The sequence below is a fragment of the Ovis canadensis genome, chromosome 11 (genome assembly GCF_042477335.2).
Source record: "Ovis canadensis isolate MfBH-ARS-UI-01 breed Bighorn chromosome 11, ARS-UI_OviCan_v2, whole genome shotgun sequence".
Lineage (NCBI taxonomy): Eukaryota > Metazoa > Chordata > Mammalia > Artiodactyla > Bovidae > Ovis > Ovis canadensis.
The window spans coordinates 70,238,530-70,264,715 of NC_091255.1; the positions used below are offsets into that span (position 1 = coordinate 70,238,530).

At 50.2% G+C, this 26,186-nt stretch overlaps 1 protein-coding gene across 15 annotated transcripts in view; it reads right to left on the bottom strand.

The window, feature by feature from the left end:
* Positions 1–26,186, bottom strand: part of CEP112 (centrosomal protein 112) — a 314,145-nt gene that overhangs the window by 43,430 nt on the left and 244,529 nt on the right. For 13 of the 15 annotated variants that reach the window (XM_069542343.1, XM_069542336.1, XM_069542334.1 and 10 more), the window contains one exon: positions 18,313–18,462. The exons of the other annotated variants lie outside the window; for them this stretch is intronic. In XM_069542343.1, the coding sequence (XP_069398444.1) occupies positions 18,313–18,462 (150 nt within the window). The remainder of the gene's footprint in view (positions 1–18,312; positions 18,463–26,186) is intronic. 15 annotated transcript variants of the gene reach the window in all.

Sequence of the window (26,186 nt, forward strand, 5' to 3'; positions counted from 1 at the left end):
ATGCCCCAAGATCCCCCCATGATCCCACCACCATCCTCCACGATCCCCACCACGATCCCCACCACCACGACCCCCCAACAATCCCCACGACCACGATCCTCATCACCAAGACCCCCCACGATCCCCCCACATCCCCCACGATCCTCCCACAATCCCCCACGATCCCACCATGATCCCCCCACGATCCTCCATGATCCCCACCACGATCCCCACCACCACGACCCCCCAACAACCCCCACCACCATGACCCCCACCGCCACAATCCCCCACGATCCCACCATGATCCCCCCATGATCCTCCACGATCCCCACCACGATCCCCACCACCACGACCCCCACTGCCACGATCCCCCACGATCCCCCCATGATCCCCCCACAATGCCCCCACGATCCCCACCACCGCGATCCCCACCACCACGATCCCCCACGATCCTACCACCACCCGCACGTCTAATATGAAAATAAGCAGGAGGAAGTTGACCCTTTCTAAGAGTATAGTTTTGTTAGTTGGTGGATGTATATGCCAAATTCATTTGTTCACTCAGCAAACATTTACGGAGCGCTTATTGTTTACCAAATATTGAAATGGACGCTGGGTATGAAGCAAAGAACCAGAATGGGATGCTCGGTGAGAAGCAGGGACCAGTGCAGCCCTGCTCCCCGGAGGGTAGACGAGGTCCACCCAGGGGGCTGAGGGTGGCTCAGGTTCACGCCAAAGTTTGTATCCAGTGGAGGAACTGGACCTGGAAAGGCCTATTTGACCCTTCTGTGTATGAAATTCAGCGCTGTGCCATTGTGAGACCAGAACCTAACCTTTATCACAAAGCTTCTATTGGGAGACGCATTTCCATTTGCGGTTCAGGGCAGTGTCTGCTACAACTGCTGTGGTGGTGTGTGTGGTTGATTCAAAACTTGGGGGTCAATGGTGGAGACGAGAGATGGGGTCACCAGACGAGGGGAAACGAGGAACAGAGGCCGCAAATGGCAGGCATTCGGGGACAAAGTGATCCCAAGGGCCTGGTGGGGCAGGAAATCACAGGAAACCCCAACCTCACTGTGCTTGCTGCCAGCACAGGGCTGGGCTCTAGAAATTACCTATTGTTGCCATGACTTTCCAGCTGAAAATCGGGTTTATGCCTACAAAGCCAGTCTCTAAACAATGGTGCAAAAAATTCAAGCCTGAAGACATTCTCACCTGCAATAAAAGTTGTGTTTACATGTTCCATTCGATTTTATTCCTAGAAAAATGCTAACCTTTACGGCTATGCTCTCATTGGGAAATGTAATTTGCTCAGCTAAATAAATATGTATATTTTAGGACTTCTGACTACATCACACTTTAAAGTCTTTACCATGAATTTTAAAACTTGCCTTGCCCCTGGAAACAGCCTTTGAAAGGCTGCTGTGTGCCTCAGGCAAGCGGCCAGCCGGCCAGCTCAGAGCTCACAGCTCACACAGGCTGTCTTTAAACTCTAATGATCTCACAGAGAGGAAAACAGGTCAGTCTCAGGAGAGAGAGGAGAACTCCAAAGAGACGCTGGAACTAGAACAAAAACAAGGCTTTGGAGCTGATTTGACGACTTTCAGCAATGCCGCACTATAGGCGCGGTGCATGGCTTTCACCCGCTCTTCTGATTAGTGGCTTTCCCCTTTGGCTCTTGGCTCCCAGGCTCAACCTAAAGGCAGGTATTTGAAAGTCCATATTCCTGCCCAATGTCCCCCAGCATAGCAGCTATGCTTTATAGATGCCACACGATAAATACAAAGCATGGCTTTGAAAACATGTTTTTGGGTCAAATCCCTTTTTCCAGACTCTCTGGCTTTCAAGTTTTAATTTTCCTGCACACGATTTCTTGGAAAACCAGCAGTTAGAGAATTTGCGCCCTAGTGAAGGCATGGCAGCTGAAGGTGAAAACGTTTCAAAGGCCCCAGATCTCTTGGCCAGGAGGAAATAAGAGAAACAAGAATGAGAAGCTGATTTCTCTGTCTTGCCCACCGAGGGTCATGTAGGCAGGCTGACCTGATAACCATTTGGAGGCACTGAACCTAAGAACTAAAGGAAGCAAAAATAGTACTTTTGCATATAAATATTTTTTCTGACAACTTTTCTCTATTAATATAAACTCTGACTGCTCTCAATTCTCCCTACCTGACTAAGCAAACGTCCTAATGGTGATGTTTTACTATATCTTAACTGGAAGCTGCATTTACCATTTTAATTTCAATCTAATATTTACTATTTTTCTAGAGAATATAATCAGTGATTAAATGTTTGCAAAGCGCCTCCTTCACCTGATCCTGTTAGGAAGACAGCCTCTTTCCATGGACCCCTTAATTTTAATGTCTATTTAATTAGTAGTTAAATAGGTATTCATATTGAATGCTATTGATTTTATTTCAGGAGGATGCAGTTGAACTTTTTAGGGGGACGTATTTCTTTATGCTTATTAATAAAACACTAAAAAGAGTCATGAAATAATCTAGCCTGAACATGATGAGACAGAAACGTGGACAAACGTCCGAAGGAGAAAGGAAAGGAGATCCAGCTCCTCTGAGCTCCTAGTCAGAGCTGCGATTTCTCCCGTGGCCACAGACGGGTGTGACAGCTGTCCCCAGTGGTTGCGTACAGATGTGAGAGCTGGACCATGATGGAGGCTGAGCGCTGAAGAATGGATGCTTTTGAACCGTGGGGTTGTAGAAGACTCTTGAGATTCCCTTGGATTACAAGGAGATAAAACCAGTCCATCCGAAAGGAAATCAACCCTGAATCTTCATTGGAAGGACTGATGCTGAAGCTCCTTGGCCACTTGATGTGAAGAGCCAACTCACTGAAAAAAAGACCCTGATGCTAGGAAAGACTGAGATCAGGAGAGGAAGGGATGACAGGCGATGAGACGGTCAGGTGGCACATCTAACTCAATGCACAAATTTGAGCAACCTTCGGGAGACAGTGAAGGACAGGGGAGCCTGGTGCGTGGCCGTCCATGGGGTCACAGAGAGTTGAACACGACTGAGTGGCTGAACCGACAAACAGCAGCAAAGATGACTAGGGGTCAGCTACTGAGAGATACGAGACAAGAAAGTGCTTTTTTCTTGGGGTAAAGCCTGTGAGTATGATTGTTTTTTTAGCCCTAAAATCTTGTTAAGCGTTTCTGCTTGAAAAGTTCAGAGAAATGCTCAGAATGGTTTGCCTCTGAGAGACACAGAGGAGACAGGAAGAGAAGGGTCTCAGGAGGTGCCCAGACAAGTCATGGAGGAGGCAGGGATTCAGAGATGCTTCCGAAGGTAGACTGCTTGCTTTCTCTGCGTGTGTGTTGCCGTAATTAAAAAAAAATTGATATAAATGCTCTTATTTACAAAACTAAACAGACTCACAGATTTTGAAAACAGACTTAACTTTACCCAAGGGGATAGGCTGTGGGGAGGGATACACCAGGAGTCTGGGATGAACACATACACACAACTGTATATAAGAGATTATCAACCAGGGCCTACTGGACAGTGCAGGGGATTTTACTCAAAACTGCGGTGACTTATACGGGAGAAGAATCTGAAAAAAAAAACCAGTATCTGTATAACTGAGTCACTTTGCTGTACACCGGAAACCAACACAACATTGAAATGAACTACACTCCCATAAAATCTTAATAAAGAAAGTCTTTCTAAGAGGAGCTGTTTCTACCACTCATGCAGCCCACACCGAGGAGATGCTGGGCCTGGCCTTATTAGCAGTGACCACCTGTGAGCCAGCATGTGAGCGCTGGGTGACCACGCGGCTCGGCTCCAGGCTGGACTCGACTGTGGTGAGCGGCCCTGGCCTGCTGGGGCTGGGCGTCCAGAGGAGGAGCAGAGGCGCCAGCTATCAGCACGCCCTGTGCCAGCACTCCCGCCTGCACGCTCCCGTGTGCGCGCACCCCTGCACTCTCGTGTCCACGCTCCCGCGTGCGTGCTCCCGCGTGCACGCTGTGGGGAGAGAGAGGACGCAGCCCAGGTCGGTCTCGAGAGGTCACCATCAAGGAAGTCTTTCTGGGCGCGGAGGCACCGCAGAGGGGTGCAGAGGGAGCAGGGATGGGCGGGGCGGCAGGGCGGGGCCGGGCCTACCTGGATGGCTGGGGATGCGGAGCCCCACGAGCCTGTGAGAGCCGGCTGCATTCCCGGGCCCCGGGTCTCCGAGAACCTGCGAAGTGAAGGGGGCTCCAGGGGTGGGGCGGGGACAGGACGGGCCAGCCTGGGGGCAGCGCCTGCCCAGAGTCAGGGCAGAGACAAGACCCCAGGGACTGCAGCCCACCAGGTTCCTCTGTCCATGGAATTTTCCAGGCAAGATGACTGGACCGGTTGCTGTTTCCTTCGCCAATGATGTACGTGTGCATGCTAAGCCACTTCAGTCGAGTCCGACTCTTCGCACCCTCACGGGCCGTAAGGCCGTCGGGCTTCTCGTTCCATGGAGGTCTCCAGGCAAGAACCCTGGAGTGGGGCCTTCTCCTTCCCCACCAGTGGAGTGTATGTAGGACTTACTGAGTAAAGCACTATTCTCCACGCTGCTCAAGCAGTGAGCCGTTTACTGCTCACTGCCATTCCCGCACATTTTACTGTAAACTGTTTCTTGACATGAGGAAAGTGGGGCAGAGAGCTGCGGTGACTTGTCTGAGGCCCCACAGCTTCCAGACGGTGGAGGCAGGGTTTGGGCCCACGCGGTCCCGTCTCCAGAGTCCCTGTCAGGAGGGCCCGCCAGCCTCTGAAACGCGGCACACGCGAGCACGCCAGGGAGGAGTCTTCGAGCCTCAGAAAAACGAAGCAGATGCAACAGGCAGGCGGGACTTCGGGTCACGCTTCCCAGTTCAGCAAAGGTTGGGAGATTGCTCAAAGGAACCCAGAGCCGGCCATTTCCAGTCAGTGTCTTCCAGAAACACAGCCGGCTGCTGGGTCAACGGCTTTCCTTTGTTCACTGACCACAGAAATAAAGCCATCGAACCCAACAGGTCCTCAGAACCACCCGTCTCCTCTTGGAAAAGAGACTCTCACAAACCAGTCTTGGCCTAAGTGTCTACAGAGCCCAGGCCTGCAAGACGGTGAGGCGTGGCTATTCACCAGTTTCCTTCCTTTGGAACACTCTTAAAATTATCGAAGCATCCCGAAAGTTGCTTCTCGTACCCTCACCTCTATTCTAAATTGACCTTGAATATTCTGATTCCAAGGACACTTGGTGATAGTTTAAAAATCATAGCAAGCGACGCAGCCAGCCACCAAGGGACATGTTCCTTAAACATGCACACAAGCGCTGGCTTCGCTGAGCCCCCGGCCAAGGGCAGTCACGGGAGGGCAGACCGTGAGGAGACGCTTCATCCGTTCTGGCAGCTCATGTAGATGTTAAAGGGAAACGCATTTTCCTTTATTTCCATGTGTGTTTTGATACAGTGCGCACGAGGGAAAGGCTGAAGAGTTGGAAGCTTGGGCTCAAGGCCTGATGCTGTCAACAGCTGCATGGAAAGGGACCACACCGCCCCTTCCACGGGCTCAGGATTTTAATCTGTGGAGTGGGGTGGGGATGAGGGAGGGAGAATGCAGGTAGGGGCCGGTTCTCTCCGAGTCTTTTCCACTTGAAGATACTGCTGGTCAATGAGATGTTATGGACTGGGCTGTAGCTGGTATAAAAGGAGGCGGTTTCACAAGAATCCACTAAATTCAATACTCTGCTCATTAAGCTTTAGGAATAAACGAACAATGGATTTGAACAGGAAGATGGTGAACTCAAGTGGAAAACCACCATCAGACGACAAGAAATTAGAATAAAAACTCAGACAGAGAAAAGGTAGGATCGGAGCTCAGGATCAGTGCTAGTGAAAAGGCTTTGGGCTGAGGAGGCAAACAGTGGACGTGTCCGTGAGGTCATGATGGGGCTGCAGCAAAGCCGACCCCGTGGCGGAGACCCGCTGTCCCGCCCAGAGGGACTGGAGGTCAAGTGTACACCTCTGAGGTCTCCAATCCAGTGTGTCTTGTGGTTCAGTCACTTGGTCATGTCTGACTCTCTGCGATCCCATGGACTGCAACGCCAGGCTCCTCTGTCCTCCACTGTCCTCTAGGAGCTTGCTCAAACTCATGTCCATTGAGTTGGTGATGCCATCCAACCATCTCATCCTCTGTCGCCCCCTTCTCCTCCTGACCCTAATCAGGGTGTGGCCCAAGTATTGGAGCTTCAGCTTCAGCAACAGTCCTTCCAATGAATATTCAGGGTTGATTCCTTTAGGATGGACTGGTTGGATCTCCTTGCAGTTCCAGGGACTCTCAAGGGTCTTCTCCAGCACCACAGTTCAAAGGCATCAATCCTTTGGCGCGCAGCCACCTTTATGGACCAACTCTCACATGTATACATGACTGCCTCGTGTGTAACCTTAGTCACACGCTGTGTTCGAGGAAGAAGACACGCCTGATGTGGAACGTGAGCCACCTCGTGATGTTCACCGTGATGTTAGTCAGAACTTGTTCCTCGTTCCAACAGGAGCCCAGCCACTTCTGCAGCCTTCCCCTGGGGGACGAGTACTTACACGGTGCTGTTTTATTGACTCTCAAAGGAAAAATCGGGTCAGACGCAGACTCTGTATACACGGATCTGGAGATACTATTTAAAAACAAAGGGAGCTAGATAAGCCAGCTTGGAAAATAGAGAAGTGAGCACACATACCGCTCTGAGGAAAACGAGTGTTTGCTAACATTTGAAATAATTGGCTTTTTGAGCAATAATGGAATATTGTTGGCAAAAATGATTCCCTGCAGGGAACTGGCTGTCCAGCTGAGGTCTGGTCTGAGCTCGATGGGAAGACAAGTTTACTGGGAAGCGCTTGAGAAGGACCCAGCTCTCGGGGTGAGGAAACACAGGCCAGCGTCGCTTTTGAACTTGGAATGAATCTGCCCCGAGGAATGGCAAGGATATATGATGGAAAAAGAACTGGGGGAAAAGAAAAAGTAACGCTTGCTTCTGAGAACGCTGCTGCTTTGTTTCATGAACTACTCTATTTGTTTTGGCTGCAACTGAACTCAAGAATGTTCTCTGCATATTTCACAGTGTAGTTTATAGACATCAAAGGAACACTCTCTCCTTTCATCATTATTTACACATAAAAATAATGCAATTTGTGGTGCGTGTAAGATGTTACTTCTTAAAAACCTCTCGAGTCTAATTTATTAATTGCTTGAGATTTAAAGTTAAACAAGGGTGAGATGCAAATCATATGTTACTCTGAAATATGTTACCACCAAATCTTGGTTTATTAATGAGATGTTGAGCAGCCATATGAATATTTATTTAGGTGGTTAGAGGGCCTCATGGAGAATCCCGGAGCAAGTGACAGGAACATGAAAGCAAAAGGCTTTTGCTTCTCTTGAAAAAAATGGGGGCTGTGTCTTTGGTTTTAATTCCTCTTTCCTCTGTGCTTCCAACATTAAAGCATTCCTGCAGCCCACTAACCGCCCCGACCTCGCTTGCTCCAAATCTCTAGTCCCAGCTGCTGTGACCGCACACGCCTCCTGCGCACAGCCTTGGAAATGACATTTTGGTCTCTTTTGATGGTGTGATGACATCACGTGAATTTTTTTCCTCATTATATGCTTTTGGAAAATTAATTATAAAAACTAGGCTTATCCTTGTTAATTTACTGAACTGATATGATTCCCTAGAAATTCTGTGTAAAGTTAACTCTCTACATGTTCTATTTCTTTAATGCAACAAATCCCCTAGAAATAACACTGTATACACGTAAAGCAAAATGAGCAAGGTCTGTCTTAAAATTTTCCCATGATTTACAAGGCACATTTAGGAGAATCAGTTATGATAGTACAACTGCTTATTATTCACCGCTTCACTTTTTTTTTCCTAAGAAAGTAAAACTGTTGAAGAATACGTGTACATATAGACGCGTATGTATCGCATTGGCCAGAAAGTGTGTTCTGGGTTTTACATAGCATCTTACAGAAAATTCCGAAGGAGCTTTCTGGCCAGCCCAACATATGCATTCTTTTTCTTTGAAAAGTACACACACACACATACCAATACCATATACACATAAATGTAAAAGCCATTTCCACTTTTCACTGGATATCTGTATCCCAACCTGCAAATGTCAGTGTAGGATCACGGCAAACACAGTCACAAGCGTGTATGAGTTCCGCCCCCGTCCAGGCGGCCTGTGCTGGAGGCCACCTGCCCCCTTCTCGCATTTTTGAGGCCCATCCAGGCAATTCTAAACGTGCACAGTGTGCGGCATTCTTTCCCGACTGCATGTTGGCAATCGTGCCTCACTTTCAAAGGCAGATCTGCTTCGTTCTTTAATCGATGCCTTCAAACTGTGCTGCTGGAGAAGACACTGGAGAGTCCCTTGGACTGCAAGATCAAACCAGTGCATCCTAAAGGAAATCAACCCTGAATATTCACTGGAAGGACTGATGCTGAAGCTGAAGCTCCAACACTTTGGCCACCTGATGTGAAGAGCTGACTCACTTATAGACCCTGATGCTGGGAAAGACTGGAGGCAAAAGGAGGAGGGGGCGGCAGTGGGTGAGACAGCTGGACGGCATCACCTACTCAATGCACACTCTGGGGGACAGTGGAGGACGGGCGAGCCTGGTGTGCTGCAGTCCATGAAGTCATGGGGCATAGGACACTTAGCCACTGAACAACAGCAAAATACCCCATTGCTTTCATATAGTCGCACTTATTTCTCCATATCTTTTTGCTCAAATAAGGCTACAAAGACACAGGAGCTTTGCAAGTGTATCCATGGGATACTCCTGTGAGTGGCACCAGAGGCTCCAGTCGTGTGCGTCAGACGTGGCAGCAGCTTCCGTCACACCGACTCCAGAGGTGGCACTGATCTGAACTTCCAGTGCCGACGCACCACTGGGTGCTTTTCCAGGGTCAGCATCCATGCCCATCGGGTGGCAGCCAGGCCCCTCGCAGCTGATTCACAGTTTAAATCAGGGGTGAGAGTCGGACGCTCCTCACACGTTTACTGGACGCTGCTCTTCGTCTGTGAGCCTGCGCCATACCTGGCGCTTCTGCTCCTCCAGCGCGGAGCCTCCTCCTGGTGGTCCCAGAGCTCCCCTTGTGAGGCAGGGAGACCAGTGATCCCGGGCTGCTCTGGCAGAGCTCCTCCTGCTGGGCGGAGCTGAGAGCCTTCTGGCAGGGACAGCAGCTGAGGGAGGCTGTCTTACACCATCGCGAGCGGAGAAGGGCTCTGAGTAGGGTCCTCTCGGAGGAGTAAGGAATGCCTTTGAGGACTCCAGTGACACGCTTGACATCAATGGGGATGAAGGCAAGAGGACAAAGACAAACCCGAAGTGTCCAAGAGGAAATAGCACGGCCGGGGGGTGACCCCGCTGGGCGGGAAGGAGGAGCCGGCTTGGAGATGCTCACTCGAGGCTGCAGTCACTGAGCGGGTTGCGGCGGTGCATCTCTGGCAGAAGATGGGAGCCGTGGGGCCCGACCAGGATCAGGCGAGGCTTCCGGCGAGCATCTCGACAGAAGTGACGGCCAGAGTCACAGGGGAGACGAGCTCACTGTGCCGGGAGAGGGTCCGCAAAGCCCAGCCCGGACCGGAGGATGCCCACGCGGGGGGTGTGAGCCCAGCAGAGGGGACCCGCCAAGCAGGAGCGGCATGAGCTCCCCGACCCCGGTGGGCAGACTGCGGCCAGTGGGCTACGTCGGCACCCAGCCTGTTCTCCTAAATAAAGTTTTATTGGAATACAGCCTCGCCCACTTGTTGACAAACCGTCTGAGGCTTGCACAGCACAGCACCAGGAGCCGGGTCACCGGGACGGAGACTGTGTGACCCCAGAACGTCGACTCTCCAGCCCTCTTCGGGGAAGGTTCTCCAAGCGCTGCTCTAGGGGGAAAGCTGTGGGTCAATATGGCCAATGGAACTGGGGGGGGACCAGCGGTGGGAAAACACCACTGGTTCAGACCTCAACAGCTACATCACGCTGGGACTAGAAGAGGGGCCTGGGGGACGCGCGGGAGAGCTGACTCAGTGCCTCAGAGAAAGCAGAGCAGGAGGGTGTCCGGCAGCTCCAAAGCGAATCACGGATGGTAGAGAGCGGTCCATCCACTGTCTGTCCTTCCAGCCCCGTCTTGGGAAGGTGGCAGGTCCTTGCAACCGTGGGGACTGGAGCTGGAAGGCTATGTTATAAAACACAGCAATCACTCAGTCACTTTAGCTGTGGCTGCTTAGGTAATGATGAAATCACATATTTCAGGTCATCATACTGACTTTGAAACAGCTTCGGATTAGTTCAGAGTTATTAAGGATGAGAATGTTTCCGAACAGTTATCTGTTAGTTTTTTTATACGAAAGGAGAAAAGCTGGAGGATGCACCTATGTCCAGCATCTGAGGGAGCAGAGCTGTTCCCAGTCTGGACCGCGCGGTGGTCGCGGGCTCTTCCACGGGGCACAGGCGTCGGCGGAGGACCCCTGCTCCTGCCCGTGTCCGCCCTCCCCAGGCACTCTCACCTTCACTCACCCGACTCTGCTTGGTTCCCTGTTATAACACACAGACCTGGGTCCAGGGGCTAACAATGCTCTTCATAGTGCTTGAAGGTTTTTCCACTGAACAAATGACCTTCGACTTGTCTTTAAGTAGAGCAGAGATCTTCCAGAAAACAGAGCTGGAGGAGAGGCGGAGCTGGGATACTCCTGGGAAGACGGCTCGCCCCCTCTCTGATCACCCATCGCCGTGTCTCATGCCCGCCGCCCAGAGCACCCTTCCCGGGAAAATGGCGCTCCCGCGTGGGGCTACTAGGGCTGGGCGGCAGGCCAATCACCTTGGGTGGGATGGAAAATCCATTTCTCTTCTTGGCATTATTAACTCCAGCTCCAGAGGGCACCAAGACAGTGTGCCCTCCACGCCCTTAGGACGAGCACAGAGGAGACGGGAATTAGCTGGTGAGCAGGTTCCAAGCAGGGCTGTCTGATGCCAGGCTCCGGGACTGCTCCCTGTTTCTCAATGTCCTTGAAACCCTGCAATGAGGTCTGTAATTTTATTCTCTGGGAAGTGGATTCCTGTGAGTTTTCAGCACAGCAAGAATTGCCCAACCTTATGAAATGCTCTTTCCCCTCCCTCCAGCCCTGCTGGTAACACAGACCAGATTTCTTGACGGACCCCTGGCAGCGACCTTTCCTTGTAACCTCCAGGCAGTGGCCAAGGCAGAGGACCGTCCCAGCTCTAAAATCTCTTTTCTGCGAGTGAAAATTTTACAACAACTCTCTGCGACGTGAAATCTCTGCTTGGACATCTGGCTTCACAGCGAGGCACTTTCAATCCACCAGCTTCAAAGAGAGGACTCGGCCTGGGGGTGCCTGATGCCGGAGGAGAGCTCCCGGTCCTCCTGCAGAACCGCCTCTGCCCACATCCCCCGCCAACCGGTGTGAATTCAGGGGTGGTGCTGACGGACGCTCAGACAGCCGGCTCTGGTGGGCAGCCTGGGGTTTGGAGAACAGAGACGCTGTGTAAACACGCCGAGGGGGTTTGATTAGAATCTGCCTAGGAGGCAAAACACAAACCTGCCAGCGCTAATCCGAGCCGTTTTCGAGTATCTGCTACCACAGCACAAAGCATTCACGAGCTTGCTGCCACCAACAAAATAACTTGAGAATGAAGGGATGTGATTCCTTTCCAGAGCCTTGATTTAAGAGGTAACATCGGCTGCTAAAGAATCTGCCTGCGATGCAGGAGACTTGGGTTCATCCCTGGGTTGGGAAGGTGCCCTGGAGAAGAGAACGGCTACCCACGCCAGTATTCCGGCCTGTAGAATTCACAGTCCATGGGGTCACAAAGAGTCGGGCACAACTGGGTGACTTTCACTTTTCATCATTAATTTATTCAGTCTATTTCTAGAACTTCCACTGAAACAAACCTGGCAGTAAGCGCTTGCGCTCAAGAAACTTAGGGTCTGCTTGGAGACAGAAGGAAGCAGAATCCAGACACGACCTTCTCTTTGCAATCCCCAAATCCTCTCAGGACCACCAACTGTTCTGGAAGGTGCAAGGGAGTTTCTGTCCGTCTGTTCAGGGGGTTTTGTACACGTCATGCTGCACGTGGGTCTGGGTGCCGCGTGTTGCCCCCACCCGTAGATAAAGACAAGCTCCACGTCACCTCCCTAGACGTGCAGATCCTGGGGTGCAGAACATGTCCCACAGCAAGGTTTGGGATGAGGACTTGGGAACAGCATCAGGGTGCAGTGGAAACTTCACTAGAGGAACAAATCTGGCATGAGCTTCTCACCCAGACACGTCACAGAAGATGACATTGAAACCTTAAGGGAAAGGACTCTACATGGAGACCGCATCACCACGGGGAACGCGAAGGTAGAGGGCAGGCTGTCGACAAGGTCGAGAGAAGGGCGATGTCTAGACAAGTGGCTCTCAAAGGTTTTGGTCTCTAGTCCCCTTCACACTTCTAAGAAATTCAGAACCCCAAGGAGGTTTTGTGTATGTGGGTTATATCTATAACATTTACTACGTCAGAAACTAAAATCGCTGTTGTTCAGTTGCTAAATTGTGTCTGACTCTTTGCAACCCCACGGACTGCAGCACACTAGGCTTCCCTGTCCTTTACCATCTCCCAGAGTTTGCTCAAACCCATGTCCATTGAGTCAATGATGCCATCTAACCGTCTCATCCTCTGCCTGTCGCCTCCTCCCCCTCCTGCCCTCAGTCTTTCCCAGCATCAGGGTGTTTTCCAGTGAGCTGGCTCTTCACATCAGTTGGCCAAAGTATAGGAGCTTCAGCTTAAGCATCAGTTTTTCCAATGAATGTTCAGGACTGATCTTCTTTAGGATTGACTGGTTTGAGCTCCTTGCTGTCCAAGGGACTCTCAAGTGTCTAGTCCAGCACCAGAGTTCGAAAGCATCAGTTCTTCAGTGCTCAGCCTTCCTTACGGCCTAACTCTCATGTCTGTACATGACTACCTGGAAAGCCACAGTCTATGAACACCAAATTGGGACAACTCAATCCCCAGGATGACAGGCCGCTGCCCCCACGCCCTTTAAGGCAATGTGAACTCAGAGAGCAGTCAGCCCAACCAGCCTGCGAATGCCCTCTGCTCCAGCTCTCCCGCCCCTTCCCCAGGATCCAGAAAATGCAGAGACTCTACCAGCAAGTGTTATATGGAGGGGAGGTTCACTGCGCTTCAGAGACAGTTGATATGGAATGCTTAGCGTTTAGGGGGATCCTGGTTAAAAGCAGAATTTATCTGTGTTAATCTATTAAGCTTAATGATAAAGACAGACTTCTTCAGGAATCCCCTAGAAAGAGCAAACCACAGACTTGGGAAAGCTCAACCTTGCCTAGTCTTCTCCATGGCAGTTCTATGTGCCAGGTGAGCAATGTCCAAGTTTTCAGGTGAAAATGAAGATAAGGATACTATGTCCATCTCACAGGTCATTTAAACATAAGGGTTAATCAGCAGACTTTTTAAAAACTTTTTTTAAAGATTTTTTTTTTAATGGGTCACTTTTAGTCTTTACTGAATTTGTTACAATATTGCTTCTGTTGTTTTTATGGTTTTTTTTTTTTTTTTTTTTGCTGGAAGGCATGTGGGATTTTAGTTCCCCAACTAGGGATTGAACCCTCACACCCTGCGTTGGAAGGTGGATTCCTAACCGCTGGATCGCCAGGGACGTCCTGGAAGACATTCTCAAACATGGAAAAACCCGGGGAAGGCAGCACCGTGAGTCTTGAAGGAACCACTTGCCCATGAAGTCCAGCCCATTTGGAACCACATGAAAGCAAGAAGTTCGGGGGTGGGAGTGTGGAAGGCTGATTATAAAGGGCCTAGTGGGAAGCACCGCGTCCTTTAAAGGCAGTGTGGGTATGAAGTAAGGTTATGGTTAGAGACAAACTCTGAGTGTCGTAAACCCAGACCGCGTGCACCCCAGACAGCAGAAGAGAGGAGGGTACAGGGAGCACGCGTGCTATTAGGATGAGCTCCGTTTTCAGCCAAAACTCAAATTCTGCCCAACGTTGACCAGTTCTCCCTGTTTCACCCTAGATTCACCCATCTGCCGAATTTACGTAAGGTCAACTTGAGGTTTTTCTAAGCCTAACATAAACACAGAATCTAGAGGGTTAGCTCAGCTCACCAGTCCATCTGGTTCTCCTTTTTCCCTGCAACAGTCAGGCACCTGCAGCGACCTCACCTGGCTGCTGAGGCGGTTGGCTACTTCTGGGTGATGAGCTCTGCGGCGACTCCAGGTATTTTTCCCTTTCCCCACTACACTTGGAATTATTCGTGAGCACATGCCATTACCCATTTTTACAAGAACAATAGATTTTCTTAAAACAAAACGGAAGAGGCCATGAACGGTCCTGGGCACTGCAGCCCAGCCCAGCTTCCGGGAGAAGTACGCTGACCAGGGTGCACCGCCCGCCGCCCGCTGAGCAGAGCCCTCCGCCCGCCCCTGCACACATTTCCGACACGAAGATCTGTGCGTGCAAAACCCCCAGGTTCTGGGGCGACTTGTTACACAGCAGCGACGGATCTGTTCAGAGGCTTGACTCCGAAGGTGAGGATGAACTGAAGCAGTGAACAGTGACGACTTTTGCTCTCGAGATGGGGTGTACTTCAGCGTAAAGGATCTGCTTGCGTGGCCGTGTTTCTAGAACTCTCTCTACGCCCAGGAGTTCCCCTCCATAGCACGTTCCCCTCCTTGTCTCCTAGACAGCAAGGCTCGTGCCCGCTGCTGTGGGTCTCAGCTGCAGGACTCCCTGACGTTCATCTCTGGACTCCTTCAGGCTAAGGCGTTTTCTTTTCTAGCAAACAATTTTTACTGCCTCGTGTTGTAAAAGTGTTGTTAGAACTAAAGTATGGGGGGAGACACTTGTATGCTGCTGCTGCTGCTGCTAAGTTGCTTCAGTCGTGTCCGACTCTGTGCGACCCCTGAGACGTCAGCCCACCAGGCTCCCCCGTCCCCGGGATTCTCCAGGCAAGAACACTGGAGTGGGTTGCCATTTCCTTCTCCAATGCATGAAAATGAAAAGTGAAAGGGAAGTCACTCAGTCGTGTCCAACTTTTCGAGATCCCATGGACTATAGCCTAGCAGGCTCCTCCATCCATGGGATTTTCCAGGCAAGCGTACTGGAGTGGGGTGCCATTGCCTTCTCCAGCACTTGTATACCTGTGGCCAGTTCATGTTGAGGTATGGCAAAAACCATCACAATATTGTAAAGTAATTATTCTCCAATTAAAATAAATCAGTTAACTAAAAAAAGAACTGAAGTATAGAGCTAAGAGAGGAAAATTACCACAAATTCCACCACTAAGAGTATCCACCAGCAAAATGTTGACACATAATTCCAGCCTTTCTTCTCTTTATATATACTTTTGTGGGGGGAGGCGGCAACGATGACCTCTTACGTACTTAATGTTGTGTAAATTGCGTTTTTATTGAAAACTATCCTGTGACCATCTTTAAGAGCCTCAAGTACCCTTCTCCAGCACCGTTTTCCACGCTGCTCAGTTTTCAGCTGACGTGCTAGGGTGGAAAGTGCAGCCCAGAAAGGACACGGGAATGCTGGTGCTGCGGCGGCCTCTCCCGGAGCCGGAGCTCCATGACAGGCGTGCGGGCGTGAGGAGGAGCATCCTGCGGGCTAAAGCTCCACGCACGTCTTCACCTGCCGCGTGGGGCGGACTGGAAGCAGCATGCCTCCAGGTGACTGAATAGTGAGGGGTACTCTGCACTGCTCTCCAGACTGGCGGCCCTGTGAGCAGGTTTTTCGGCCTACTCCACACCTCCGTTTTCCCCTAGAGACTCACTGTGACAAAAGGCCCGTGTACCCACGGGAACCCCCGATGGCCTGCTCGGCCTGCCGCCGGGTCCACCGCCCACCCCATCCTCCAGCCCGGAAGGTGGGCAGAGGCACACTTCACGGGCAGCACGCACAGCACTCACAGCACTGCTGACAACTGGCATTTAAATACATCAGTATCTAGCGCTGCACACAGTAGGTCCTCGTCAGCTTACTTGAACGTATGTGCAGACAAGTGTGCGCGGTCTCAGGAACCTGTTCGGTGACTGCGTCTCTCTCTGAGTATCTAACTCCATTCGTGTATCTGCGTCTACAAAACAACCCCGACTAGAGTGCCAAGGGGAGCAACTGCTGCAAAAGCGCTGCCCGCCTTCAGGCAGCCAGGAGACGAGAGCAAGGGCGCCCGAGCTCGCCGACGCACCCGGGCACTGGCTCGCTGTCACAGGCAGTGTGGACACGGGGCTTCTGAGCGCGGTAAAATCGCTGAGGCTCTCGCGCCAGAAGACACTGAACCTGTCCTCGGTTGTCACGCCACCCCAGAGCCTTGACTCTTCCATCCGTACGATGGGACACTGGAAATGCCTTCCTCAACAAGACTACTTGTAAGACTTAGATGAGACAGTGGAACGTGGGATGAAAGGAGATGTCTGGCAGAAAGCCTGGCACACAGTACTTGTTGGTGAAATACTAGCCATCATTCTTATTTTTTGGTGACATAGCCTAAAAAAAACCAAGCAGGGCAACAAGCGTCAACACATTAACACTGATATAGGTCAGTAAAGAGAAAGCCGTGCTCCCCAACCATAGCATAGATGAATGAGTCAAAGCTCAGACACGCCTTCTCTCCATTGTAGCTTTAACTGTCTTCAGGTGCCCAAGTTCTGGTCGTCACGTATTACAAACACAGGTATATGTATGTGTATGTATGCCAGACCTGCGTGCTGAGTCATATCTGTCTCGTTGAGACCCTCTGGGCTGTAGCCTGCCAGGCTCCTCTGTCCAGGGGGTTTTCCAGGCAAGAATATTGGAGTGAGTTGCCATTTCCTTCTCCAGGGAATCTTCCCAACCCAGGGATCGGGCCTGCGTCTACCGTGTCTCCTGCGTTGCAGGCAGAGTCTTTACCCACCGAGCCATCAGGGAGCCCCGTGCGTGTGTGTCGATGTCTGTCTGTCATCACTTAACTTCAGCTTCAGTCTTTATGATTTGACGGTTGGTGGGAAATTAGGGTCAGGTTTTTCCGTTTTAACAGGTAAATGGATTACAACTGCAAAAATAAAACTAGGCATATATGAATTCTGTTTCTTTCAAGATTTTTTTAATCTTTAAGAAACAATACTAGAAATTATGTTGTTATGGAGTAAATTGATGTTTTCCATTTTTCATATGTTGGGATCCAATTATTTATTTAAAATTTAGCAATTACCTACAATGCAGTATTTGGATTTCAAGTGGAAAAGAAATTCACTTAAAATGAAATCTTTATATAGAAAGAGTTGAAAGAAAGTAGTCAACTTAGTTCATACAAAGCAAAAGAGTTCTACAGACCAATGTGGGCTTTTCCCTGCATTTAGAAATGAAAATTCAAAGATTAAAAATAAAAATTATCAGAATATGAAAAAAGAAACATCTTTTTGTGTCTCATCACATGTAGAGGGGAAAGAAACGCTGACAGATGGAAAAATACAGGGAAAATCTCATGAACGAGGAAATAGGTCCTCACCCCCGGTCAGGAGGCAGGGTGTACTGGCCTGGAAGGTTTTGTCCACATCTCAAGGTTTTTCCCTCTACTCGCTGCTGTCCAGCGTAAAGGGTATACATGGAAAAGCAAGCGACGCGGACACTGACTTTCCCCCGAATCACGAGGATGGCCGACAACAGGCTAGAAGAGAGAAAGACGGAGGGCCTGGGCAGAAGAGGCGTGAGGAAGCCCACACGCTCCTTTCCGTTTTCTGTGCTTTGTACTGATATGATTATCCTACCCAAATGTGCTCAGCACTGCTGTAACAAAATCAAATGGCCGAAAAATAATCTTTTGCCGGGAATTCTCTAATACACCCTTTGTTCTCTCTAGATGTTACTTATAAAGGCTCCGGACGCTCATCCTCACACTAAACCCCGAATGACGCAGACGCTTCATCCACGTTCTCCGCGGTGAAGTCAGGACCGGCCCAGGGGCTCACCGGCCGTCGGAGGCGGGGCCGCCACAGAGCGGGTGTCGGCGCCTCAGACCCCTGCAGCGTCGGGGACGTGGTGCGCACGGCGGGCAAACGCGAGCTGCCTGTGCGTTCACCTGCCAGCGGTGCCAACGCGCTCGCTCTGGCCAGAGGCGGCTCCGCGGGGCCTGGGTGGGGCATGGGGCGGCTGTGAGCGCGCTGGGCTTGCGGCGGCCTGTCCCCGCAGGCACGTGGCCTCGCAGGGCCGGCCGCATCAGAGCCCAGCGCACGCGAGGCCGGGGGGCGCGCCGGACACTGGCGCCTGTGGCCGCCTCGCCCGCCGGCAGCCACGCGAAAGCGCCTTACCTGGACGGCTCGCTCGTTCTCTCTGATCAGCTGCTGCTTCTCGTCTTCAAACTTGCGCGCGATGTCCTGGAGCCGCCGCTCGGCCGCGAGCTGCTGCCGGCTGCTGTCCTCCCGCAGCGAGGAGACGGTGCCCTGCAGCTCGGCGATCACCTGCAACGAGAGCGCGCGCTGCGACCCGAGCCTCGGACACGGCCCGCCTCGTGCACCCAGCCCCCGGGCGCGCTCGCAGCCGGCGCCCCGCGCACCAGGGCATGAGACTCCACACGGGAAAGCTGTGAATGGTGAGCAACTGCTGAACCAAACACGCTTGGAAGCCGTTCCCACTATAACATTCCACAGTATTTACTCATCAGGGGAAAGAACATCTGTGATCCCGAAAATATGGAATGTGTCAGGATTTATTTTACTGAAAAACATTCTTGCTGGAGTGGGGGGGAAAAAAAAAGCTATTTTGCCTTTCACAGTACTCTGAACCCTAATGACCAAAAATCATCAAAGGGTCCTTCCTTCATAGCCACCTACTTCCGCACAGCAGTTTCTGAGTGTGCGCTCACCCTGGCGTACTGTGCTAAGCACCTCCGTTCCTGTGGGTACTACTGTGCGGCCAGCACTGTCATCGTCTTCCATGGAGGGAGAAACAGAGGCAGAGAAAGCCCAGCGGCGGGCAGGACACGGGCAGAGTCCCGACCGCCCCCCGGGGGGCTGCTGTGCTAGGCGCTTCCTCTGGCAGCTCCTGCCCTCTCTTCCTTTTAAACAAGGTTTTGAGATTGAAGAGGAGGTTATCCTGGTAGCGCCCCCAACAGGTTGCTTTCTTCCTGACTCACACAGACCGCTGTGGCTTCTCTGCATTCGAGGACTGGCTCTCTTGCGTCACTGGGTCCCCCTCCGTGGCCTCAGATAACCGGGTGAGGGCCCTTTCCCTTTAATAGGTTTACTGGAAGCATTACTCTTCTTTGGGTTTGGATGTCTCCATTTCCTTTAAAATTCAACAGCAATTCAACAAACTTCCTTTCAGAAGCAGGAAACGGTTTTCCCTTCTAATGAAAGAAGAAACAACTTTCATCGTGGGTTAGGTCCTTATACTTTTGGGTCTGCTGGAGAAGGGCTGGTTGGTGAGAAACACTGGGCCACTTAGTTCTGTGTTTTCTTTGAAGCTCAGTTTTTCAACTGTGTTTTAATAGCAAAACTAGAGCACAGTGTCGTGAGGCAGTGAACAGAACCTGTCTGGAGTCTTCCAGAAGCCAGGCCCTGTAGAAACATGAGCTGTTACGACGGACATGGACTTCCCAGGTGGCGCTAGTGGTAAAGATCCCGCCTGCCAAAGCGGGAGACACAAGAGATGCGGGTTCAGTCCCCGGGTTGGGAAGATCCCCTGGAGAAGAGCATGGCAATCCACTCCAGTATTCTTGCCTGGACAGAGAAGCCTGGTGGGCTACAATCCACAGGGTTGAAGGGTCGGACACGACTCAATGAGCACACACAGACAAGAACAGAACATTTACCCCCAAAAGGACCATTTACACTTTGAGAAGTGCACAAGCTCACGGTGACTAAGTCCAACACTTAGAATTCGAAAATAATCAAACAGAAGACCAGTGTGAAATAAAGGACAAAACATATTAGTTTTTAAAGTGCAAACTGGAACCTTCTGCAAGGAGCGGAGGGATTCATTTACTGAGAATGAAGATGTTTTCATCTGTTTTTTGAATTCTGATTAAATGTTTCCAAGTTGGCATCAATTCAGTTCATTCTCATAGCACTTCTACGAAACGGGGAAGGTTAAATTCTTAGAGTAAACGTCAAAAACTGAGGCACAGAATGATCAGCTCGCAGTCACAGAGCCAGAGGGGCCAGAGATAAGGAGCAGCCAGATTTCCTTGGCCCAACATGAAACCCGAGATGGATATTTCATAAGAACTTGGGGCCAAATAATGAAAGCAACTATTTCAATGACTATTGCAGTGTTTCAAGCGGAGTAAACTGAAGCGCGGCAGAAGTGACGAGTTGAGTTCTGTAGTGTGTTCACTGTGTGTGTGTTTATTTCTGCGCAATTTCGTTATGCGTTGATTTGTACATCCCTCACCATGATTACACGATGCATTGTTAAAGCACAAAGTAATTTCGTGTCTTTACAAATTACTAAGATTTAGATTCGCTTCTAACTGACCAAGACTGAAGATTAAAAAAAAAAAAAATTGGGAGCTCTTCAAATGACCACAAGGACATGAGATATGGGTTCCTTCCTTTCAGAAGATTTATGACATGCATTCATCAAAAAGAAGTCCCTGCATGTTTTGGAAGGAACAACGGGTGAAGGGCAGGATGTTCTGAAGGGAACACGCTTGCTTTTGTTAGAAAATGAAACCTTACATTCTTTGCGGGAATAATGAGATGCCTCTGGGAGAAATAATGAAATTATCTTTGGAAAGTTGCATTTTAAAACTTATGATGATGATACAGGAAGAGCTTCAAAACACCTTAGGTAAAATGCCTCACAATGAAATTGTTTGAGAGGCTGACAGATGTGATGGATTTAGAGGCGACTGAAATGCGGGTAACTTCAGAAGCAGTTTTGGGTTTACTGTGAGATTGAGAAGTAATCACGCTAACTAGATTAAGCAGGTCTTGGCTGCAGCCCTCGCCTGTGAGACAGACTATCTTCTCTTCGGTGCACGTTACTGGCCCTTGATAGATACTGAAGTCGTGGAACTATGATCCACAATTATACTGTGATTATAATAGAATCAATGATATAAGATCTCAGTGATTACATTGAGATAATCTAGTCTTTTCACAGGGTTTCATGGGGCTTTCCAGGAGGCTCAGTGGTAAAGAATCCACCTGCTGAAGCAAGACACACAGGTTTGATTCTTGGGTCAGGACGATCCCCTGGAGGAGGAAATGGCAACCCATTCCAGGATTCTTGCCTGGAAAATTCCATGGACAGAGGAGCCTGGAGAGCTATGGGGTCTCCAGCATATAGGGGACCCCCTATAGTCTGTGGGGTCGTAAAGAGTTGGACACAACTGAGCTCGCACACACAGTCTTTTCGTAGAATAATAATTCAAAAAGTTTCTCAGGAAAACAAAACTGACGCACACCATCACAATCAAACCCTCCTGGTTTTGATTTAATCATATTAAAAATCATAGAACAAAATGCCACAACTCAACTAAACGTCTACCCCGTGTTAGCTTTAGAGGAAGTGGATTAGAACATTTCCACGTGGATATTGAAAATTAGTATATGGGGAAGCAAAAGGAAAGTTATATGGAGCTAATGCTGGGAGCAACGCAACCACTGAAAGCTATGACAGTTCATTATTCCTGCCAAGCAACGTCTACTCTGCATAAATGTCAGTGATCTTACTAGGTCTCAAAAGTAACAGGGTTCTAAACAGAGGGTAGGCTTTCATTTTTAACTCTTGTTTTTCAGATCATAGTATAGTCAAGATTTTCATAAAACTCTTCTTTAAAGTACAATGTACTTGGCAGGGTTTGGCAAACACTGAAGAAAGATCCTAGGAGTAAGCGGGAGGGAGTGCGTGTGCCCTCTGGGCACGGGCAGGGGGCTGTGCCTGCGCTCCGCTCTGCACCAGCGGGGGCACGGGGGGCCGTGGGTGGGCTCCGCCAGCACTTCTCCACACTGTCCACATTCCTATAAGACGGCAAGACTTCTCTTTGAAAAATGGCCACCAGGTAAGTCCGTTGAGGGGGGAAGAGCACGTGAAGGGCGGAGAGGCAAGGCCAGTATGTGATATTAGGATAAAAAAGAACAAACACGCGGTTCTGATGGAAACTGTGTCTGGCAATGTGCCCAGGGAGGGTGCCAGCGTCACCATCGGGGGGATGTCCTGGGGGGGGGGGGGAGTCGGGCGGCATCGTCCCGGGTCCCCAAGGGCGCAGGGGCCATGAACCACGAGGTCCTACAGCTTGATAAAATCTTAAGGATGAAGTAAGTTCCTTCAAAGGAGGAAAATATTTAAAATATTTTCCAAATTTAACCTGATGCTCCCCTAGGTACCATGCATTCATTACTAATGCGTTCCTCTTGCTACTTTTTTTTTTTTTTTTTTGGAGAGAAGGATTTTAAAAAATCTGATAAACAGTTAAGCAGCTTTGCTTTTGGCACTCCCCTCAGCTGAGATACGAGTTAGAGATTCCAGCAAACTATCTCAGGAAAACAGTGAAAGTCAGCCTGCAGTTCCGTCTCATAATGTTTATTTTTAAATCATCTGCTTCTTTGAACTGACTGGGTTGTACGCCAATGCTTCTCAAATGCCAGTTCACAGATGAACACATACACGCGTGCTCACGTGCACATCAAGCTTTACACTGTGGTGGGCAAACAAAACGCTCGTCCTGTCGGCCCATCCCGCCTCTTACGAGAAGGTCGGGCCAGGGGGTGGGGACCCTCTATCCGGGGGTTGCCCTGCCCTTCACTTACGGATGTGATGGTGGTCACAGCTGATTTCTGCTCCCTGCCTCCTGCTCGTCCCTACTGGGGGAAATGGTCAGCACCCCACTGCCTCTCCAGATTTTGGAGGGAGGTTTAATCAATTCTTGAGCACCCCAAAATAAATTTAAAATAACCAATTTCTTGCTCCTTCCATTCTTTTCCATCCTCCGCCCCCTCCTCTCCTGTCTCTCGAGCTCTGGTGAGAACTCACAGCGTGAAGGCCTTCGCTGGGTTCCAGGCCCTCCCTGCGCCGAGTGGCTCTGAGGTCACCGCTGCCCCTTGTTTCACAAGTGATCGCAGGGAACTCCAGAGGCGGCAGGTAACGGGCTCCTGGTCACCCAAGTGGTGGGGCAGGTGTGTTCAGAAGGCTCAGGCGTGCTTCCACACCACGCAGGTTCCATCTGTTTTACCAAGGACTAGTCAGGCTCCTTCCCACCTTTCCTGAGATAAACGTCAGCACCCTGCTCATCCTGGCATTTCCATTAGCGGTCTCACTTCTCACTCTCAGCTGCCTCCTACCTCCCCATTTAGCATAAAGCACTACAAGCAGGATGTGAGGGGATGCCAGCTGGGGTGTTTTCATGTTCTAGTTTAGCTCTTGGAGTAATAAGATTTCTTTTGATTAGAAGAACCTTTCTCATTGGATTAAAAAGAACATTTCCTTCTTGGGAGAAGGGCAATCAAGAATTGCCTTCAGCTTTCTCATAAACACATCAGTCTTCACTTAGACAAAGACTTCTTGCTTTCCCAATAGGATGGGGACTATACGTCACATTTTACCAATAACTGTAGAACCTAAGAAATTTCATAGTTATTCAGCAGAGTTTTGCCATATTAGAAACGTGAGGGTTGGGTCAGACGGGTGGCGTCAGGTTGAGAGTTTCCATTCCAGCTGGAGGACAGGCTGGCTCTGGGCTTAGTCACGTGCTGACCTGTGTGGCCTCCCCTCTCTGAGTCTCTGTTTTCTCAAATGAAAAGTGGGGCCAGGAATAGTTTCTAACCCGAGTTCCTGGGGACGAGGACTGAATGCGCCACTGTGATTGCTGCTGCTGTCCTCCAGCTGAACAGTCGTGTCCGACTCTTAGCGACCCCTTGGACCCTAGCCCGCCAGGCTCCTCTGTCCATGGGATTTCCCAGGAAAGAATCCTGGAGGGGGCCGCCATTCCTCCTCCAGTCAATATGCTCAGAGACCCATAAATTCCTTCATTTTATTATCGCTTTGCTGTGGTGTTGCCAGTAACACCACTGTTTGGTGACCTGCAGAAAGGCACAGACATTTCAGCTGACTGCCACATCTCACTGTTCAGTTTGGTTCAGTCGCTCAGTCGTGTCCGACTCTGCGACCCCATGAATTGCAGCATGCCAGGCCTCCCCGTTCATCACCATCTCCTGGAGTTCACTCAGACTCACGTCCATCGAGTCCGTGATGCCATCCAGCCATCTCATCCTCGGTCGTCCCTTTCTTCTCCTGCCCCCAATCCCTCCCAGCATCAGTTGACTCTTTTCCAATGAGTCAACTCTTCGCATGAGGTGACCAAAGTACTGGAGCTTCAGCTTTAGCATCATTCCTTCCAAAGAAATCCCAGGGCTGATCTCCTTCAGAATGGACTGGTTGGATCTCCTTGCAGTCCAAGGGACTCTCAAGAGACTTCTCCAACACCACAGTTCAAAAGCATCAATTCTTCGGCGTTCAGCCTTCTTCACAGTCCAACTCTCACATCCATACATGACCACTGGAAAAACCATAGCCTTGACTAGACGGACCTTAGTCGGCAAAGTAATGTCTCTGCTTCTGAATATACTATCTAGGTTGGTCATAACTTTTCTTCCAAGGAGTAAGCGTCTTTTAATTTCATGGCTGCAGTCACCATTTGCAGTGATTCTGGAGCCCCAAAAAACAAAGCCTGACACCGTTTCCACTGCTTTCCCATCTATTTCCCATGAAGTGATGGGACCGGATGCCATGATCTTCGTTTTCTGAATGTTGAGCTTTAGGCCAACTTTTTCGCTCTCCTCTTTCACTTTCATCAAGAGGCTCCTCAGCTCCTCTTCACTTTCTGCCATAAGGGTAGTGTCATCTGCATATCTGAGGTGATTGATATTTCTCCCGGCAATCTTGATTCCAGCTTGTGCTTCTTCCAGTCCAGCATTTCTCATGATGTGCTCTGCATAGAAGTTAAAAACGCAGGGTGACAATATACAGCCTTGACGCACTCCTTTTCCTGTTTGGAACCAGTCTGTTGTTCCATGTCCAGTTCTAACTGTTGCTTCCTGACCTGCATACAGATTTCTCAAGAAGCAGGTCAGGTGGTCTGGTATTCCCATCTCTTTCAGAATTTTCCACAGTTTATTGTGATCCACACAGTCAAAGGCTTTGGCATAGTCCATAAAGCAGAAATAGATGTTTTTCTGGAACTCTCTTGCTTTTTCGATGATCCAGCGGATGTTGGCAATTTGATCTCTGGTTCCTCTGCCTTTTCTAAAACCAGCTTGATTGTCAGGGAGTTCATGGTTCACATATTGCTGAAGCCTGGTTGGAGAATTTTGAGCATTACTTTACTAGCATGTGAGACGAGTGCAACTGTGCGGTGGTTTGAGCATCTCACTGTACTCACGGCGAAAATACTAAGGAAAGCTGATTTTAAAAATCATTAGATATGAAGTCTACAAAATGAAATGGCTTAATCTCACCATCGGTAACATGAAAATCAGCATTTGTTTATTCCAGAATGACTCACACAGCTAAGGAATGCTTGGGATCCCCTGGGTGACACCAAAGGAGATCTTCATAACGACTTGGGCAGAAAACCTTCCACTCCAGCTTCTGCAACAGCGGCACAGCCAGCACGGCCGCCGGGGCGCGGGCTGGCAAAGTTTCCTTCCCCCGAAAGGAGTCAACAGTGGAGCCGCTAAATAACTCGGCATACTCGCCAGTCTGCATCTTGCTGTCAAGCAGCCTTTCGCTGCTGCTGTTCAGCCGCTCAGTTGTGTCTGACTCTTCGCAGCCTCGTGGGCTGCAGCACAGAAGGCCTCCTGGTCCCTCACCAGGAGGGACCAAACTGTCCAAATCCATGTCCACTGAGGGGCTTTCCTGGTGGCTCAGACAGTAAAGAATCTGCCTGCAATGTGGGAGACCTGGGTTCCATCCTGGGGTTGGGAAGATCTCCCGGAGGAGGGCACGGCAACCCACCCCAGTATTCTTGCCTGGAGAATCCCATGGACAGAGGGGGCCTGGTGGGCTGCAGTCCACGGGGTCGCCAAGAGCTGGACACAACTGAGTGACAAGAACAGCAAGTGTCCACTGAGTCCGTGATGCCATCCGGCCGTCTCATCCTCTGACACCCCCTTCTCTTCCTGCCCTCAGTCTTTCCCAGCATCAGGGTCTTTTCCAGTGAGTCAGCTCTTCACTTCAAAAG